Here is an 18,986-nt window from a genome sequence, read left to right on the forward strand (position 1 = left end):
AAGTTCTGAACCTATGTACATTTTACAGACACAGTATATTTTACATGAGTTGAGTTTTTAATCCCACATCTGGTTAATTGTAAATGATGGGAGTTAATGTCAGGAATGTTCACCAGGACAAAACATTAGCATGTGTTGTGGTTCTCTGCTCATCAGCTAGAGTCATCATCAGGATTGGCAGTGTAACAACAAGACAGACATTCCCAGGTGTTTTTACTTGTTGATTTACTATGTTCCACCAGTGTGTCTGAAAATAGACAATGACAGGAAAGTGTGTCCAAATAGGAGAACACTAACACTCATACCAAAATATAGACAATAGACTGTAACTAAGTTGCATATCACACTACAGTACAGTCATGCAGTGGTTTCAAGGCATTTAAACAATGACAACAATAGAACGGGGAGGTTGTATGGTTCTCAGAAACAGTTGAGTAGCGAGACAAACAGACAAAAGTTAGGAGTGCCTCCACTGGGTTGAAGAAAAATAGATGGATTTCATGGTCTTCTGACCTCAAGGAGGTTTTTGGTATCCGTCGACAACGTGCCCCCCCTGAGAATACAAAATAAACTATAGGTGAGTCCGGCCAAAAGGCAATGAACATAAACCACACACACAGGGCCTACACAATTTACAGTGAGAATATTCTGGAAAATTCAACATCTGCTCCCTCCCCAAACCTTCATGTAAGGAATAGTATGATATTTTTATCTCCCTCAAATGTAAGAGTCATAACATGAGTCTGTCCTCTGGTGTGTGAATCAACCATATAATTCATAAAACGGTAATGCATTTTAGCATGGTCACTTGTCTCATGTCCTATACGTCTCCTCCGGCAGTCCCTATTGCTTCGGCTAACTTCCTCTTCTCTCAGGCTCACTAGAGACTGCAGCCTGCATCATCTGCACTCAATCAGAATAATTATCTCAAAATGTGCACTCCAGAGCTAGTCAAAAGGGAACAAAGCACAGAGACCTCTGGGAAACACCTCCTCCAGTCATTAGTCATCTCATTCCCTTGGTTTGGAAGAGCACCCCGTTGCCTGGAACACAGCCATGCATAGCACAGACTGACTGAGAAAACCAGACAGAAATCCATGCCCCAAGAAATGAAGGTTCATATGATTCTCCAGATCCTCGGCAGTCATATTACTATTGCCATGTCCATTTAGACCAGTGAAGCACAACTCCCGTCTGTAGTCATTCTAAATCCAGCAGGCAAACAAACTCACTGATTGGCAACACACAGCAAGACGCAGCCCCTGAAGACTAGAGATGTGCAACTCATGGCCATTGGTTCGGTCAAAGTTAGTGTAGGCTATGCTTACTGGGTGGGGTGTGAACTGGCTGAAGAGGTCCTCATACAGCTTTCTCCATTTGTCCACCTGGGTTTGCAGGTCAGCCATCTCACCGGATTCCCAAGAGGGCATTCTGCAGAATCGGAAAGGGAAGGGAATAAGTTCTCATGGACATGTGGGATTGAGAAAAGCCTGTGTCTGTAACCGTTGTTACCAATTACATTAGCTATGTCTGAGAATTGTTATGGGGCCTGTTTTGCTGTGTCACACATAACTGACTGTTAATGGTATGACTGAGGAAGAAAAACTGATCTGAGACAAGTTGTTATAGGTAGAGGCCTCGGGTCACTGAGGACAAATTGCTGTTACCTGTCACAGTGCTGGCTGACTGTGTCCTCTAGGGGGCAGCACAGCATCTGGGTGGTGCTCTCTGAGCTCTTCCTCAGCTCTGCTACCTCCTTCTCCAACCGTTTCACCTGCTGCACCAGAGAGTCCTTCTCCTCTGACAGGCAGTCTTTGAATCTGGAGGTTTCATCCAGAGGTTAAATCTGGTGTTATCCACTGTCTGTTCTAAATAACCAATGACAACAGAGTGATGGTAGAGCATAGCTACCTCTTGACGCAGCATATCCAGTAGCGCTGCTGTTCACACAGCCACTCAAACTGCTCGGCCGTCTCCTGGAGCTTCTTCAGGCTGCCCTCGTTCTCCCGCTGCAGTCCCTGCACCTTCGTCTGGCAGGCGCTGCGCAGCTCCTCCAGCTCCTGGGTGCTGGCAGCGTAGCCGCACTGAAGCGCTTCCAACTCCAATACCTTACTGTCGGCCAAAGACACATAAGAGACCCTGAACTTAGGTGCTTAGAAATGTTTCTAATTTGTGGTCTTAAAAAAATCTATTATGCATCATCCCTCCTGAATGTTGCATGAACAGCCAATATATCTAACCAACATGTAACCTCCTGGTCATTTCCGTGTACAATCAATCATGAAAACGTACTTCTCTATGATTCCCCAGTTTATCTTTCACAGGCAAACGATGAATTTCAGCTTGAGGGTTTGAGCTGAGCTCATGTTAAACTCCCCTTTATCATACCCCTAGTGCAATGCTACCGCTGAAATCACGATGTGATAACGTATTCTGACTGTCAGCCAATTTTCCAAACTGGGGATTCAAAGTCAGCAAGTTATAGCACAGCATGCTTAAGGGCACGTGTGTTTTTGCAGACTTAAAATCACAAATCCAAACATTTTCTATTTGACGTGTGACAACCTGACTAGTTGGAGATCTGTTCAACGTGTTATTAAAACAGTTGGGACGGCTTCACTTGGCTCATGTTTGTAGGAGATGGTAATCAAAAGTTAGGAGTTTCATTCATTTTTATGTTTATTTGCTTAGTGCACGCCCTTCTCTGGACTGGCTTTACTTTTACAGTATGTCCATTTGTACAGCTGGATAAACCATAGCTAAATACTGCTGCCATTTTAAAAAAGTATGTCTTATGTTTTAAACATTAAGGGGGTCTTTGGGTACACACACAATAGTACCATTTACTTTCTCCTTCCCACGGTGCAGGACAGTAGACTTACCTGTGCAGCTGCACCTGAAGGTCCTCTGTCAATGCAGCTCTCTGCAGGTCCTCAGTGTGCAGCTCTTCCACCAGGCCTTCCAGCTGCACCTCAGAACTTTGCAGGTGCAGTAGCTCCGAGTTGACCTGTTCCAGCTGTAGGCCCAGCAGTGCAGCATCTCTGGAGCTCTCCTCCACCACAAGATGCACCCGTTGCTGCAAGAACACAACCAGATCCTTGGTGAGGGCCACAGTCCACACAAACAGAAACACATGGGTAAACACAAGGACACAGATGCTGTATGTATTCAGCACATGCTATTGTAAGACTTCCCTCAGAAATGGGAGGAATTTTCATGACATTCCCTCTATTATACTGTTAGTATTCATGTCATCCAGTTGACAAACTCTGGAGATTTTACAAGTGTCATTTCCAAAAACACCTACAGTGGCTTGTGAAAGTATTCACCCCCTTTGGCATTTTTCCTATTTTGTTGCCTTACAATCCCCCCCCCAAAAAAAAAAAATCTAATTTAATTCCAGATTGTATCATTTGATTTACACAACATACCTACCACTTTGAAGATGCAATTTTTTTATTTATTGTGAAACAAACAAGAAATATGACCCCAAAAAACTGAAAGCTTGAGCGTGCATAACTAGTCACCCCCCCAAAGTCAATACTTTGTAGACCCACCTTTTGCAGCAATTACAGCTGAAAGTCTCTTGGGGTATGTCTCTATAAGCTTGGCACATCTAGCCACTGGGATTTTTGCCCATTCAAGGCAAAACTGCTCCAGCTCCTTCAAGTTGGATGGGTTCCGCTGGTGTATAGCAATCTTTAAGTCATACCACAGATTCTCAATTGGATTGAGGTCGGTGCTTTGACTAGGCCATTCCAAGACATTTAAATGTTTCCCCTTAAACCACTCGAGTGTTGCTTTAGCAGTATGCTTAGGGTCATTGTCCTGCTGGAAGGTGAACCGCCGTCCCAGTCTCAAATCTCTGGAAGACTGAAACAGGTATCCCTCGAGAATTTCCCTGTATTTAGGTCCAGCCATCATTCCTTCAATCCCGACCAGTTTCCCAGTCTCTGCCGATGAAAAACATCCCCACAGCATGATGCTGCCACCACCATGCGTCACTGTGGGGATGGTGTTCTCGGGGTTCTTCCATATGTTTGGGGAGTCTCCCACGTGCCTTTTGGCGAACACCAAACGCTATGGCTTTTTTTCTGGCCACTCTTCTGTAAAGTCCAGCTCTGTGGAGTGTAGGCTTAAAGTGGTCCTATGGACAGATACTCCCATCTCCATTGTGGAGCTTTGCAGCTCCTTCAAGGTTATCTTTTGTCTCTTTGTTGCCCCTCTGATTAATGCCCTCCTTGCCTGGTCCGTGAGTTTTGGTGGGCGGCCCTCTCTTGGCAGGTTTGTTGTGGTGCCATATTCTTTACATTTTTTAATAATGGATTTAATGGTGTTCCGTGGGATGTTCAAAGTTTCGGATATGTTTTTATAACACAACCCTGATCTGTACTTCTCCACAACTTTGTCCCTGACCTGTTTGGAGAGATCCATGGTCTTCATGGTGCCCCTTGCTTGGTGGTGCCCCTTGCTTAGTGGTGTTGCAGACTCTGGGGCCTTTCAGAACAGGTGTATATATACTGAGATCATGTGACAGATCATGTGACACTTAAATTGCACACACGTGGACTTTATTTAACTAGTTATGTGACTTCTGAAGGTAATTGGTTGCACCAGATCGTATTTGGGGGCTTCATAGCAAAGGGGGTGAATACATATGTGCGCAACACTTTTCAGTTTACTGTTTTAAATACCTTTTTTAAACAAGTAATGTTTTTCATTTCACTTCACCAATTTGGACTATTTTGTGTATGTCCATTACATGAAATAAAAATACATTTAAATTACAGGTTGTAATGCAGCAAAATAGGAAAAATGCCAGGGGGGATGAATATTTTGCAAGGCACTGTGTAGATAAATGTGGCTAGCAAGCCCACACGTGAGAGTAGTTGAACAGAATTAGGATTTGACAAGGAATGTCTCAAGGCAATTTTGCTTAGCTTCACTAGCATTGGAATGTATTGAGTTTTTTGCATTGAGATTCTACATTCTGCCAATTGAAAGTAGAACATTAGAAAGATGTAGAAAATTGCATGACTTCGATCCATGCAATTACACAATATTACATTAGCACGTACACTGTAATTATACTGTCGGTACACAGCTTCACAGAGTGACAAGAGCCGTCTGTGGTTGACCAGTGAAAAGATGGAAACAAGACGTCAGTACCTGTTCATGATGGACCCTGCCGAGCAGTTCATCGTGTTTGTACATCAAATCTATGTTGACCTGCTCCTGTTGGCAGAGCTGTGTGGACAGAGCCTCCAGCTCATTCTGCAGGCTCCTCTCTCTCTCCCTGGCCCCCAGGCATTCCCTCTCCAGCACTGCTATACCAAAAGAAGACAACAGCCCTGTGACTGGAATGGTTATATTGTTCCCACATCAGAGGACAACTTGCCCTTACCTATTCAAATGATTCTCTGTCACTGTACAGTAGGTTTGGACTTTGAACCCTGTAAAATCATTGGTGCCTGTTATATGGCTTAACTAGAAACAGTGAAATCATGGCATCATTCACCCTGAGAATAGCTAACTTTGTTAGTGTATTGCTGTTTTTCTTGTAGAACTACACTTTATCTATCTTGAAATTGATTATGATGGTGACATGTGTACAGTACATTGATCAATGACAGGCAGATTCTTCTTTGAGTGAATAGCCAACAGACTAATAATCCAAAGTAGTTGATCTATAAGTCCTCCCAGTCCCATAATGACCCAATAACTACCAATACCTACCTGTTTCATGTGTCAGGCGGTTACACTTAGCCGTCAGGTACTGGATCTGACTGTTGTCTTCATCGCTGTAGCTATGCGCTCTGAAAAACCTCCTCATTCCCGTCTCCCTCGTTCCCTTACTGTGGTTCACCTGTATCGTTCAGCTTCCATGACTGTCAGATGCACAGGGGCAAGCCACTGATTTACTAGCTTCTAGTTACGTGGCGCCCTAAAGACAGAATCTCCTCCCGTTTTCATGTGTTTGCAATAACACCGATATAGGCCTATTTCTATGTCATTTTAACATCGAGACGGAATTGGAAAAATACCAAAAATGCGTGTCGCTGGATATACTAAGGATTTAATTGAAGATTTAACCTTTCAGGGCCTAGTTTGTACAGGATCCAAAGTTATATGCAAATCTACCTAAATGGTGCCCCTCGGGCTGTGAATGTTATGAAATCTAACATGGCAATTGGACAAGTTGTAGCTAGCAGGCACCTTTGGATGCATATCTAAACTACACCCTGGAGCTATATACACTTACATAACTAACCTTCTGGTAAACAACCTTAAAACAGGTACCTTATTCTTTACTTGACATTTATATTTTGGATTTTATTTCAGGGGAGTAAAATCCATAAACGTTCCTAAAGAGGAAGTATTGTCTGCCTGGCAGACAATCTCCTCAGCTTTGCATTTGTACCATGACTGAAATTGCTATATAATTATCTAGTGACATGTTTTTATCCTCATCTGAATCAAGGGGGGCGGGGGCTGTGAGGTTTTACCCATCTGAACAACCATTGATCCATTTACAGTTCTGATGCTAATATGAGCACAACAATGGGGACATCACTGCACTGAGTCTGGGGCCTTTAATAAAGAAGTCTCCGCTTATGCATGGCCTTGTTTCACATGTCAGTTCCTTGCCAGGTGGGGGAGACAAAACACATATTCCTCCTGTTAGTGCTTGACTACCCGCTTCCAGGTGTGAAGGTTAATGAACATGTCATTCTCTACCTTATACACACCAGTGCAGAATGTGTCAAAGCAACTGTATAGAATCAATGGTTTGATCCTGTTGCGAGATCTGAAGGTTTCGTAGTCAAGTTAGAACCCATAAATAAATGAGTCTCTTCAAAAGTCTCAGACCAAATGCAACTAGGAAGTGTTGATACTGTAGGAATTTTATGCATAATTCATTCAATGAGAGTATGTTCAAAAAAGGCTTTTATTTAGAAAAGAAAACCCCCATGCTGACCTCTGCCTTCGAACACAACAGTTGTAGATAGAAAGTGGCAATTGGACATCTACACAAAGCGTCCTCTAATACCAATAAATAAAATATTCTTCCAGGTCTGTGAAACAACATATCTTTCACAAAAGAGATCAGTGACAAACCCATCCCATGACTAGAATGACCTGATTATGCAGTTTGTGTGTGTTCATTTGTTTGATAGAATTATATTGAAATTCTTTGTACATTTCTCAAACTTTCACTAAGCAATACTCGGTCTATAATGCTTAAATTGTGGTTCAAAATGCTATGAATAGCCTACCCTGGATGTCCAAAAACTGTAGATATGCCATCAGTGCATTGCTGTAGGCACAAATGTATATTTTATCATTTGTTTTGATGTATGGAAAGTTTAAACTTTACTTACATAAAAGGATAACAAAAACACAAAAAGCCATTTGTTGTAACATTACCTTTGATAATCAAGGTAACAATGATTATTTAAAAAGTTCAACTAAACTCAAAAAAGGTGCAAAAGGGTTTTCATTATGATCACTATCTTCATGGAGGTTGTGGTCTCTGGAAGACTGGAAATAAGAAGTTGACAAACTTACTCACAATCTGAGTGAGACAGAAAGAGATACCGGATGAATCAGTGCTTCCGATTACTTCTGGAATATTTTTAGATGGATTTCAGTCTTTTTTTGTTTGTTGCCTCTTCCAGAGACCACTTTTCACAGATAACTGCTCCATCTGCAAAATAAAAACAAAGAGATCTTAAACACGCAACCTTTCCACCCAGCTAAACAGGCCAGTGCACACGGGGTGACAGATGCTTAATACCTTGCTTAGCTACAACTAGTTCAGTTAAATGTAACAGCAAGCTTCACAGCTCAGGACACAGTCCTCTGAGACCTTTAACTAATGGCAAACTACACTGAGTGAATGTATGGTATCAGCACACCCAATGCAAGTATACAAGGACCACAATAAAAGTAGTTTAGACCTATACGGCGAATTGATTTCCTTCAGGGAGAGGACGGGAAAACATCTTAGTGCAGATGTACTAAATATAGAACAAAACATGATATGCCTTGGTAAAAACTAGGGTTCATCCACATTTATCTGTGAAATATAACTACAGTGCAGCCTTGGTTTCCAATTACTGGTATAGAAACCAATTGGTCTCTTGGATACCTGGTAAATCTAGGGCTAGCGGTATTAGTGACCCGGGTTATAAGTAGCCTAGATCTTAAGTTGGCCACATTTCACGCCGGCTAGCCTTAATCCTGGGCTGTCTGACCAAGGTTTTTGATGACTCTATTCTAAAGAGAAAAGATGACACAGGGTTACAATGACTTCTAGACTATTTTCAAAAGGGGCAGAATATGCTACGCTACGCTAAACTACCAAACACAAGAGGCCTGTATCAAATTAATGTCGGTGAATAGGCGAGTCATTCGAATTTGATCACTGCAATGGGGGACAGTGCATTGGATAATGCATTTTATCAATATATGCTGTATCTACCTTCATATTGAATGGTTTCAAGCTGAGAGAAACTCACAGGCGTTCAGCTTTCAATGTGCTCTTCAAAAACAACCTTTACTCCATGCAAAATATCCAGTGCTTCAGCTTCATGTCAGCACTTGGAAGGGGAGACTATCCCCTCGAAACTGACCAGCATGCTACTGTATACCCTCACTCCCAAAGTTACATATCTTTTATCAGTAAGATATCTTTGTCACAGGAAAAAAGCTTCCAACCTTCAGACAATGGAAAAAAATCCCAAACCAATAGCCAAAGACCCCTTCCATAGGTCAATCTGAGTCCAGGTGGACATTTTTGCATTTGCACAGATTAGATGGGCATTTATGATCTCAACAATATTTTATCGCAACTCTCAAAAAATAAGCCTGTACAGTACATGAAGGGAGAAGACTCACAAACATGGAGCCAAAAATAAAAGTCAAAATGAAAGTCAGCACATCCACCTGAAGTCAGTCTGACATTCCGCATGACAGTTAAAACAGATTATTGCACTGGTTTCGTGTGTCTATGGACGGGCAGTCATATAAATAACAACAAACAATAATTACAATCATAACAATAATAATAACAATGCTAGTAATAAACAATTCTGACTTAGCCCCACCACACCCCAATTTTACCACTGCTGCCAACTAAAGTCGTCGTTTGTGCCGAACACCAAAAAGAATCCCAGAATGGTTGCGAAGATGACTACATTGCCTGTTAACACAAGCGCACATGCTCCCCAGGCAATCTGTAAACAACAAACATAAATAATTCAGTCAACATATGTTACAAAATTCTGCATTGCATACTTTCAATCTGTTTGGACTGAGCAAATCACAGCCCTTTTCTAAGTGTTGTTTAGTAACGGATTTGAGCATTTCTTGTTATTACACAAATGGTAGCCTATAAGATGTAGCCCAACAGTCCTATAAGGAATGGTCCTTATTGCATTTGTGTAACACCAAAAATGTATGCAATTAGAAAGCAATTACTTGTAACAACAAAGCTAATGCAATGTTGTTACTGCACAGGTATGAGAGCAAAGTGTTGTCAAACACCCCTTAGCCTACACAAATAAATCACCAAGATGTATACTTACAACATCAGCTCTTGCGAAAATGATGGGCAGGCCGAAGGCTGAAACCACTATGCCCGTTGTGAGAAATAAAGCCAGCTCTTTGCAGGCATTGCTGGCCGAGTCTGTGTCGTCAACAATTCTCCGGGAGATGCAGTAAGGGATTGGGGCGAGGATGTAGAAGAAGAGGAGGAACAAGGGCCAGTATTTACTGTGAAGAGAGAAGTTCCCGTCGGTTATGACTTGGAAAATACTTGATGTGGGCAGCATCATATTATAAAAGCTTGCAAGAAAGGCATTTTACAGTACTTGTGCACGTGACATTAACATATGAAACATGAATATGATGAAGATACTTACTCATACACTGGAAGAGCACATCCTAGCATCAGGAACATGAGGCCAATAGCCCCACCAAAGGACAGGCTGATCAGAGCTAGAAAGGAGAGGGAAATAAACTAAGCCACTGTGTTTGTTTGTGTTTGTGTGTGTGTGCAATACTAATTCCTTAGGTCATAATTGATCATCTGACCATGACCCTAATGCTGTAGCTCCAAGGAGGAAATAATCATGTGACAAATCAGATGATTTCACATTCAGGGCCTGGCTGGGATGGATTGGGTGAGGGGATGCAGAGTATTTTCAGCTATCATAGATGTTTATTAGAAAGTTGCTAGCATTAAAGTGTATTAATTTAACTAGTTACTAGTTAGAACATTGATTTGTAAACTTATGCATGTCATGATGACTTAGATATCTAGATGGTTAACTAGATAAAGGAGGATTGAGACAACGCACTTGTTAGCGAGGTCTAACGTTAGCTAATTTAGCTTGTCATAATTGCCTAGCCATAACAATACAACATTAGGTTTGGCAGGACAAGGCTAGTTTCTAACGTGTATTTCATCGATTAATAATGGCATCATGAGCTAGTTAAATGGCCCATCATCAATACCATAACTAGCCAGGTGCTAATCTAGCAACCTAACGTTAACTGTAGCTAGCTAACGCGTTACTAACTAGAACACAAATCATGTTATTAGCTAGCTAGCTACAGCTAGCTAGCTAGCTACAGTGCCTAGTTAAAGTCCTTGCTAGTTGACGTTATATAATTAACTAGTTATTTAGCTAACGTTACATAGTTAGCAGATAATAAGCCGACATCAAATTAGTTAGCTAGCAAAGGAGGATAGTTCGCTTAACTGGCTAGCACTCAGGCAGTGGTTAGGTAGCAGCACACCATGTCAAAGCATAGCTAGTTGGCTCGCTATGTGTGATTGACTATATTTCTTGTAATCCAATTAATGTATTATTTAAAAGTAAGACAGCAACTTCCTCACCTTTAATCCCGGCCATTTCTGTAGGACATAAACTCGTCACACAGTCCACGACAACAATACACCCTTATTAGTACTGCATCAAACAGTCCGTGAATTCGATTTCACCCACAGAGCTGTGTCTGTATCTAGCAATACGCACGCGCGGAATCCCATCAATCAAGAAGAACATATAAAATAGATAATCTGACTAATCAATGTGTATGCTGAAACCCACCCTGTATCTAAATACGTTTGCTAATTATGATGTTTGTCTTTTTAAATGCATGCGGGTTCTTCACTTTTTTTCTTTAGCCATTTTTGTGATTCTATCAATCCGGAAGAAACATAATTGTGCTTCCGCTGGCAGTCTGCATGGAGTGAAAGATGGCGAGTGGAGGAGGCACAGTTGCTTCGCTGTGGACAGAAGTGAATCGTTGTGGACAGAATGGAGATTTTACTCGGGCCATCAAAGCTGTCAACAAAAGTAGGATTTTACTCTTGTTCACATGTTTGTAGCTGTCAAATCTGAATAAATGCTCTGTGTTGTTTCAGGGCTGAATGATTACTATCCAGCTGGTTAGCTAGCGAGCTAACGTTAAGTTACAACTCTTAGCTAAAAATAAATATGCAGCTATAATCAAGCTAATCACTAGTTAGGTAGTTTTTGTTAAATTACAATTTCCCCCCAATGATCGGAACATAGTGTAGATTTTTATTGAGAACAGTAATAGCATGTTTTTATTCTAGGGATAATATTTCAAAATTGTCAGTCAGATCTGAGTTGTAAACACAGTGACGTGTCCCAATTCGCTGGCTGGCTGGCTGGCTGGCTCGCTGGCTGGCTGGCTGGCTAGCTAGCAACTACCCTGTTTGACTCTATCTATCCTGTAGCTATCAGCCTTGTATCTGCTGGGAAGTGTGATTCACAGATTTGCACTTTCATTGGAACATTATTGAGTTCTCTATTGCACACCATAAATTGAGATTTGATTAAATTATCGTTGGTGGTGACTGACCTGAAGGAAAATTATTATTTTGCACGTAACTACACTAAGGGCCAATCTGCGATTGCTACATCACTTTTCTTTTTTTTATTTATATGAATACTTTTAGATTAATTATATACACTCAGTGATTCTTGACTAGAACATATAAATGCCTCATGAGCTTAGTTCATAGTTTAACTGTCATACATCATCAGAACCCACAATATAAGCTTGTTTTACTCCAATGTTTGTCAACAATGTAATTGTAAACCAACGTTGTACAGTATATAACCTCAACATGGTTGAAAGTATCATTTTTATCTCATGGATGGTGAGTCCTTGCATTTGTAGCTCTGTCTATGAATTTGACAGGTTACATTTCTCCAGCCCCATCATTAAACTCTACTAAAACAGTGGTGGGGTGTATGCTTTGTTACTGTTAGAACTGCAGTTTGCCCCTTTAATCTCAATTATTAATTTCTTCCACAGTTTTGCATGAAGTCAAGGAAGATGTGACAGCCCTTCGCTGTAAAATAGTATGCCTGCTGCAAAATGGTAGCTTCAAAGAGGCACTGAATGTCATGAACACATATTCAAAAATACTTGGCAGGTATGTTGAAAATGACTTGTGACTTTAACATAATGTTCTATAGTGATAATCTTGTAGCAATGCAAAATCTATAAATACTTGGTCTGGTTTGAGAAACTCCTGGCTGTACCCTTAGGCCAATGTTTAACACTTTCTTTGTGCTTCCTCAGTGAAATCATTGTGTTTGAAAAGGCCTACTGTGAGTACCGGTTGAACAGAGTTGAAAGTGCTCTGAAGACTATTGAAGGTGTTTCAGAACAAACAGACAAGCTCAAAGAACTCTATGGTCAAGTGGTAAGTCTTTATGAAAATAAGAAATTACATTAGATGTTGTTTGCACTGCTTGCCTGTCTACCCTTCAGTGGATGATCCTGCCAGCCACAGTAAACTGGCCCAATGTACTGATCCCTGACCTCCCCTTTGTTCTCACCATAGCTGTACCGTATGGAGCGCTATGACGAGTGCAAGGCTGTCTACACGGACCTGATCAGGAACTCCCAGGATGAATACGAAGAGGAGAGGAAGACAAACCTCTCAGCCGTGGTGGCTGCTATGAGCACATGGGAGAAAGCTTCTCCGGTGGGTCATCTGCACCCATTTAAAACAGACTTCTATTCGTACTGATCTTCTGAGACACTTGGTTATTGAAGCCTTTAGTATCCTTCATCTTCCCTGAGTCTCAATTTAACACTGAATAATACATTTAATTCCACCCTATTTTTGCAGGATGATCTTGGCCTGTCAGAGACTACATATGAGCTGAGCTACAACGCTGCCTGTACTCTAATTGGTCAAGGCCAACTCACGGAGGCTATGAACAAACTACAGGAAGCAGAAGGTTAGGACCACAGACAATTGCAATTCTACAGACATGGCCTTAATTTGTAATGCTGTGTGGTAGGTTTTGTCCAGCCCTTTCATGGTTAATGTTGACAAATTTTGTTTGCGTCATTTTTTTCAGAGCTTTGTCGTGTTTCCTTGTCTGAGGATTCGGTGAGTGCTCTATGCCTGTGAAATAAATACGTTCACAATGTCATGGCGAGTGTACAGATTTAAAAATGTCTTCTTTTTTTCAAATTGTGACTCGTACTTTGCTTGTCTGGTTTGTGCAGGATATAACCGAGGAGGACATTGAGTCAGAGCTGGCCGTTATCCACTCCCAGATGGCCTACGTTATGCAGTTACAGGGTCGGACAGAAGTGGCGCTGCAGCTCTATAACCAAGTCATCAAGCTCAAGTGAGTGTTACTCTAAAGTGGGATCAATTGAGCCATTACATTCAATTGTAAAGTATGTGCTATTGTAGGCACAGGACGAGAGAGTAGTGGCATTATTTTTTGTTGAATCCTAGGCCATCGGATGTGGGACTTCTAGCTGTGACTGCGAACAACATCATTACAATAAACAAGGTAGATACACGCATGAACCTTCCCTGTACTACTAGGAACTACTAAACATTGAAACAGGCTAAGCTGTTATTGACTGTGTTCTCTTATTGTTGTAGCCATGGGGGCTGACGCTGTTGCTCATATGCTTTTTCTCCTGCAGGACCAAAACGTGTTTGACTCTAAGAAGAAGGTGAAATTGACAAATGCTGACGGTGTCGAGTACAAGCTGGCCAAGAAACAGCTGCAAGCCATCGAATTCAACAAAGCCCTGTTGGCTATGTACACTAACCAGGTATCGGATTTGAATACATTAACTCATTGTTAAAATTATCCTCCACTCTTTATTCACAGCTTTATTTTGACAATTTCACTACATACTCATGTCAAATCAAAATGAAATCAAATGTTATTTGTCACATGCGCTAAATACAACAAGTGTAGACGTTTACCATGAAATGCTTACTTACGAGCCCTTTCCCAACAATGTAGTTAAAAAGTACGAAAATTGACAAATATTTCAAAAGAAAATAGTAACTAAATAACACGGCTATATACAGGGAGTACTGAGTCAGTGTACTGGGGTACGAGGTAGTTCCGGTGATTGAGGTTATATGTGTATATATAGAGTTGGTTAGGTGATTGATTGAAGTACATGTAGCTAGGGGGTGAAAAGCAGAACGTCCGGGTAGCCGTTTATTGAACTGTTCAGCAGTCTTATGGCTTTGGGGTTGAAGCCGTTCAGGAGCCTTTTGGTCCCAGACCAGGGAGAATGGTGAACAGGTTAGACTGGGAATCTCAACGGTCATTGCTGATTTATTACGTGCACCCCACAGGCGGACCAGTGCAGAAAGCTGTCGTCAGGCCTCCAGTCCCAGAACCCAGGCCACCCGCTGCCCGTTCTGATCCAGGTGGCTCAGCTGTGCAGAGAGAAGCAACACTCCAAGGCCATGGAGCTGCTTCAGGTACTCCCTGTTGACCAGATCCTAACTTGAGATACGTGTAGTTGATGTATAAATACATAAATAGCTATTGAAAGCTCTTGTATGTATAATGCTAGCTGTGTGTGTTTCTGTTGTAAAGTGTTTTGCAGACCAGCACCCAGAGAGTGCATCTGGTATCAAATTAACAATGGCACAACTCTATTTGACTCAAGGTAAGGTTGCCTTTCCATATCCCCATTTATTTTATTTTATTTTATTTTATTTTATTTATTTATTTTTGCTCGCTGGGTAACAAGCAGAAAATAGGCCTATTTTTTTTATTTATTTAACCTTTCTTTAACTAGGCAAGTCAGTTAAGAACAAATTCTTATTTACAATGACGGCCAACAGGGAACAACTGCCTTGTTCATGGGGCAGAACGGCAGATTTTTACCTTGTCAGCTCGGGGATTTGATCCATTAACCTTTTGGTTACTGGCCCAACGCTCTAACCACTAGGCTACCTGCCGCCTATTGAAGATGATAAATTAGATTAGTGCTTAACAGTGTACTTACTGATTGATACCTAGTGCTGTGCTATCATGTCATTTGATGAGCAAGTGACTCCTGTTCTGTCTGAATTCAGGTGTTTGAGCACCTGACCGAGTAGAAGGTAACCTCGTAATAAATAAACCTTCATTGGTGTCTTCTCCAAAGGTCACGTTACCAAAGCATGTGACATCTTGAAGTCGATCGAAGATTTCAAGCACAAACAAGGAATGGTTAGTTGTTACACTTCTATTATTCTACATCTAATCATAGATTAAAAATGTTCTGAACGAACATTACATCATAACACTCCTGCTAACAAATTGAAATTGTTTCACAGATCTCAGCTCTGGTAACGATGTACAACCACGAAGAGGACATCGACAGCGCAATTGATGTCTTCAGCCAAGCTATTCAGCACTACCAATCTGAACAGGTATTAGTCAACAAGCACATTATAAAGAAGTCAATTTAACTTTTTAAATCCTGGAGTGTGTGTTACTATTTGTTTCCATAGTAACACTGCATTGTCCACTATTCCACTTTGTCTTCCTCCATCCCAGCCTGGTTCCTCTATTCACCTGGCACTCGTACGAGAGGCCGCCGATTTCAAGCTGAAGTATGGACGGAAAAAGGAAGCCATCAGTGACCTGGAACAACTGTGGAAGTGAGTGATGCTCTTAACAATTGTTCTGTTTCTACTGTTGTTCTGCAGTGGTGATGCTGGTGTATGTCCTGCTTGCTCTACGTGTGGTATTCAGTGTAACAACTCATCTGTTCCCTTGCTCCACAGACAAAACACCAATGACATCCACACTTTGGCACAACTCATCTCTGCCTATTCTTTGGTCGATCAAGATAAAGCCAAGTCGTATCCTTTTTTTCTCTCTCTCTGTATTTGAAACTACACATAAATAATAACTTTATTTGGAACGAATGCTTGCAATTGATCCAGCAATCCATGCCGTTGCCACTATCATAGCACAACTGTCAGAACTGCAATGTCAAATCTTTGAGTATTTGAATGACTATCTCTGATTTGGTCCAGTTCTCATTCACAGTCAAGGTGATTTTACCAGGGATATCATAAAGTGCCTAGAACTGTTTGTTTAGTGAATGGAAAAGCATATTTTATTATATCCTTAGTCCTTTGTCCCAGCCTCAGCAAGCACCTCCCTTCCCCTGAAAGCATGTTGTTTAACGTGGACGTAGATGAGCTGGAGAACTCTCATGGCGCCAACTACGTCAGAAAGAAGGCCGCTAAAGTACCGGGAGACAACCTACCAAAAGAACAAGGGTAAGGAGACCAAATGCTTTTAATTAAAGGCTGTGTTAATTAAGCTGTGTAATACCTGTTTTATACATAGGCTTTCACTATCAATATTATCTCTCCACAGCCAGGGGGATGTTAAAAAGAAGAGGAAGAAAAAGAAGGGTATGTCGTCATGTTGTATGTGAATGTCTTATTAACCTCTATGGGATCGGTGTACCCCCTCCCCCTGAGGGTCGGTTGAGCTAATGCGATTAGCATGAGGTTGAAAGTAACAAAAAATGTCCCAGGACATAGGCATATCTGATATGGGTACAAAGCTTAAATTCTTGTTAATTGAACTGCACTGTCCAATTTACAGTAGCTATTACAGTGAAAGAATACCATGCTATTGTTTGAGGAGAGTGCACCATTATGAACTTGAATTAATAAACCAATTCGGTACATTTGGGCAGTCTTGATAAAACATTTTGAATATATATGCAATGGCACATTGGATCAGTCTAAAACGTTGCATGTGCACTGCTGCCATCTGGTGGCCAAAATCTAAATTGTGCCTGGGCTGGAATAATACATTATGGCATTTCTCTTGCATTTCAAAGATGGTACAACAACAACAAAAAATATGCATGTTTTTTTCTTTGCATTATCTTTTACCAGATCTAATGTGTTATTCTCCTACATTAATTTCACATTTCCACAAACTTCAAAGTGTTTCCTTTCAAATGGTACCAAGAACATGCATATCCTTGCTTCAGGTCCTGAGCTACAGGCAGTTAGATTTGGGTATGTCATTTTAGGTGAAAATTGGGGGGCAAAGGGGCGGATTCTTAAGAGGTTTATAAAGTCAACATCTCTGATTTGGATGGGGAATTTCTATTTTTCTCTCGCCTCTGTTTAGGAAAATTGCCCAAGAACTACGACCCCACGGCGAACCCTGACCAGGAGAGATGGCTGCCCATGAGAGAGCGCACCTACTACCGGGGCAGGAAGAAGGGCAAGAAGAAGGAACAAGTGGGTAAAGGCACGCAGGGGGCCACGTCAGGAGCCGCGCTCGACCTGTGAGTAACGCATCCTTGTCTCTTATCGTTTGTCACTTTCATTAGCTCTAAAAAGGTATATGAATCTAATAGTTGAACATTTAATACATCTGTCTGACTCCAGATTCATTCAGTTGGCACCCTTTGTCATGTAGTGTGTTGCATTTGGTTGGTAATCACTTAATTTTGCTGTGTTTCCAGGGATGCCAGTAAGACAGCCAACAGTCCCCCCACCTCCCCCCGGCCAGGGTCAGCCCAAGCCTCTGCCTCCACCTCGGCCCCCGCTGCCAGCAACGTTGTCCCTCCGCGACAGCAGAAGCCTGCCATTGCAGGGCCAGGGGCCCGCAAGAAGGCCCCTCAGAAGAAGAAAAAGGGAGGCAAGGGTGGCTGGTAGCCTGGAGAACGTTGCAGATATGGAGCAACACATTGGTGACCACCACCACATGGCCCGGAACTCACAGAATCATGAGCTTTGTCATTTTTTAAGTTGGTTATAACTTTTTTTTTACCAAACAAATAATGGTGTCCAATTTCTGGTTGTTGAATAAGTTGCAATACATTTAGTAATAGGCCCCAATGCTTTCTTCACGGTTAGGTTTTCTTTTAAGATGCAGAAACAAATGTCGGTGAACTAAGAGACCTTGTGTTGTAGGCAAGGGGGGTCTTGCTAGTTTGTAATGCATATCATCTGTGCAGAAAACATGTACTGTTTGTGTTTTCTCTTCTCCCTGAGTCTGAGTATTTGAACACGGTTCCTTGACCGTGAACTAATTTCCTTGACTTGCCCACTCAATTTCAATCACTTGACCTTGTTTTCAACCTAAGAGGCAAGCTGTGTATGTTAAAGTATATTTATTTTTAAATCCCTGCATCGTTTTCGGCTAAAGTAAAAAGTCTGTTTTTAAACGTAGACTCAGCGATATGATGTAGATGCAGAAAGTACACAGCAAAGTGGATCAATTTCTGCAACAACTAAGAGCGTTGAAGCACGTTGCTCAACTTCTCTGCTGTTTTGGTCCCTTACCTACCACGCTGTAACAGCGGGAAGTGAACCCGTGCACAGATACTGTGTGAGAGCGAAGTGTTGCATCTTGCTCATCTCTATCTGTGTTGCTGCTCGTGGCAATGTCATTTCGCTGAGTCTACCTTTTTAATTATTGGCTAGCAGTACATAATTAGGAACTGTTTACAATGATGGAAGCAAACTATTTTTGCCAAAATTTGTGTCCCATTGTTCTTAATAAATAGGCTTCCTTAACAACTGACAAACTGATGTTCCTTTCTTGTTTTTTTTTTAACTTAAATTTCGCTTTGGAAAGTGTTATCTGGATTTATGGTCATGGAACATCTCATCGGCATTG

The 18,986-nt window shown here is 41.5% G+C and overlaps 3 protein-coding genes across 4 annotated transcripts; 1 reads left to right on the plus strand and 2 right to left on the minus strand.

Annotated features, from left to right (window-relative positions):
- Nucleotides 1-310: 310 nt before the first annotated feature.
- Nucleotides 311-5,833, minus strand: LOC120046972 (centromere protein F). Its single transcript, XM_038992523.1, has 7 exons — nucleotides 5,737-5,833; nucleotides 5,170-5,327; nucleotides 2,883-3,076; nucleotides 1,912-2,112; nucleotides 1,668-1,820; nucleotides 1,329-1,431; nucleotides 311-553 (listed from the first exon to the last, which is right to left on the minus strand). Exons 1-7 carry the CDS (start codon nucleotides 5,831-5,833, stop codon nucleotides 515-517), a joined length of 945 nt encoding a protein of 314 aa, XP_038848451.1. The 3' UTR covers nucleotides 311-514.
- A 1,097-nt stretch (nucleotides 5,834-6,930) lies between these two features.
- leprotl1 (leptin receptor overlapping transcript like 1) lies at nucleotides 6,931-11,203 on the minus strand. Of its 2 annotated transcripts, XM_038993748.1 has the most exons (5): nucleotides 10,907-11,203; nucleotides 9,927-10,002; nucleotides 9,591-9,777; nucleotides 9,127-9,239; nucleotides 6,931-7,708 (listed from the first exon to the last, which is right to left on the minus strand). In XM_038993748.1, coding segments are annotated over exons 1-5 (393 nt in total). In that variant the 5' UTR covers nucleotides 10,923-11,203; the 3' UTR covers nucleotides 6,931-7,707. The 2 variants fall into 2 exon arrangements, with proteins under 2 accessions (XP_038849676.1, XP_038849675.1); XM_038993747.1 differs by having other exon boundaries at nucleotides 6,931-9,239.
- A 33-nt stretch (nucleotides 11,204-11,236) lies between these two features.
- LOC120048056 (signal recognition particle subunit SRP72-like) lies at nucleotides 11,237-18,894 on the plus strand. The gene is made up of 19 exons (XM_038993746.1): nucleotides 11,237-11,369; nucleotides 12,361-12,481; nucleotides 12,631-12,754; nucleotides 12,896-13,039; nucleotides 13,187-13,298; nucleotides 13,422-13,453; nucleotides 13,573-13,697; nucleotides 13,811-13,868; nucleotides 14,008-14,139; nucleotides 14,681-14,809; nucleotides 14,928-15,000; nucleotides 15,484-15,548; nucleotides 15,656-15,751; nucleotides 15,879-15,982; nucleotides 16,109-16,186; nucleotides 16,475-16,612; nucleotides 16,713-16,750; nucleotides 17,487-17,646; nucleotides 17,827-18,894. The coding sequence occupies exons 1-19, from the start codon at nucleotides 11,270-11,272 to the stop codon at nucleotides 18,017-18,019; spliced, it is 2,022 nt and encodes a 673-aa protein (XP_038849674.1). The 5' UTR covers nucleotides 11,237-11,269; the 3' UTR covers nucleotides 18,020-18,894.
- Nucleotides 18,895-18,986: the final 92 nt, after the last annotated feature.

Source organism: Salvelinus namaycush, chromosome 5, assembly GCF_016432855.1.
Source record: "Salvelinus namaycush isolate Seneca chromosome 5, SaNama_1.0, whole genome shotgun sequence".
Lineage (NCBI taxonomy): Eukaryota > Metazoa > Chordata > Actinopteri > Salmoniformes > Salmonidae > Salvelinus > Salvelinus namaycush.

What these genes read in the sequence shown, in the direction of transcription:
- leprotl1 (XM_038993747.1), bottom strand. An exon ending in TGTGCTCTTCCAGTGTATGA is followed by an intron (nt 9,778 to 9,926) that starts GTAAGTATCTTC and finishes CTCTCTTCACAG; the next exon opens with TAAATACTGGCCCTTGTTCC. An exon ending in TTTTCGCAAGAGCTGATGTT is followed by an intron (nt 9,240 to 9,590) that starts GTAAGTATACAT and finishes TGTTGTTTACAG; the next exon opens with ATTGCCTGGGGAGCATGTGC.
- LOC120048056 (XM_038993746.1), top strand. Translation starts at nt 11,270, where the DNA reads ATGGCGAGTGGAGGAGGCACAGTTGCTTCGCTGTGGACAGAAGTGAAT. An exon ending in TTTCCTTGTCTGAGGATTCG is followed by an intron (nt 13,454 to 13,572) that starts GTGAGTGCTCTA and finishes TGGTTTGTGCAG; the next exon opens with GATATAACCGAGGAGGACAT. An exon ending in GACCTGGAACAACTGTGGAA is followed by an intron (nt 15,983 to 16,108) that starts GTGAGTGATGCT and finishes CTTGCTCCACAG; the next exon opens with ACAAAACACCAATGACATCC.
- LOC120046972 (XM_038992523.1), bottom strand. Translation starts at nt 5,833, where the DNA reads ATGAGGAGGTTTTTCAGAGCGCATAGCTACAGCGATGAAGACAACAGT. An exon ending in GCAGGGTCCATCATGAACAG is followed by an intron (nt 3,077 to 5,169) that starts GTACTGACGTCT and finishes GTGTTCTTGCAG; the next exon opens with CAACGGGTGCATCTTGTGGT. An exon ending in GTCAGCCAGCACTGTGACAG is followed by an intron (nt 1,432 to 1,667) that starts GTAACAGCAATT and finishes CCGATTCTGCAG; the next exon opens with AATGCCCTCTTGGGAATCCG.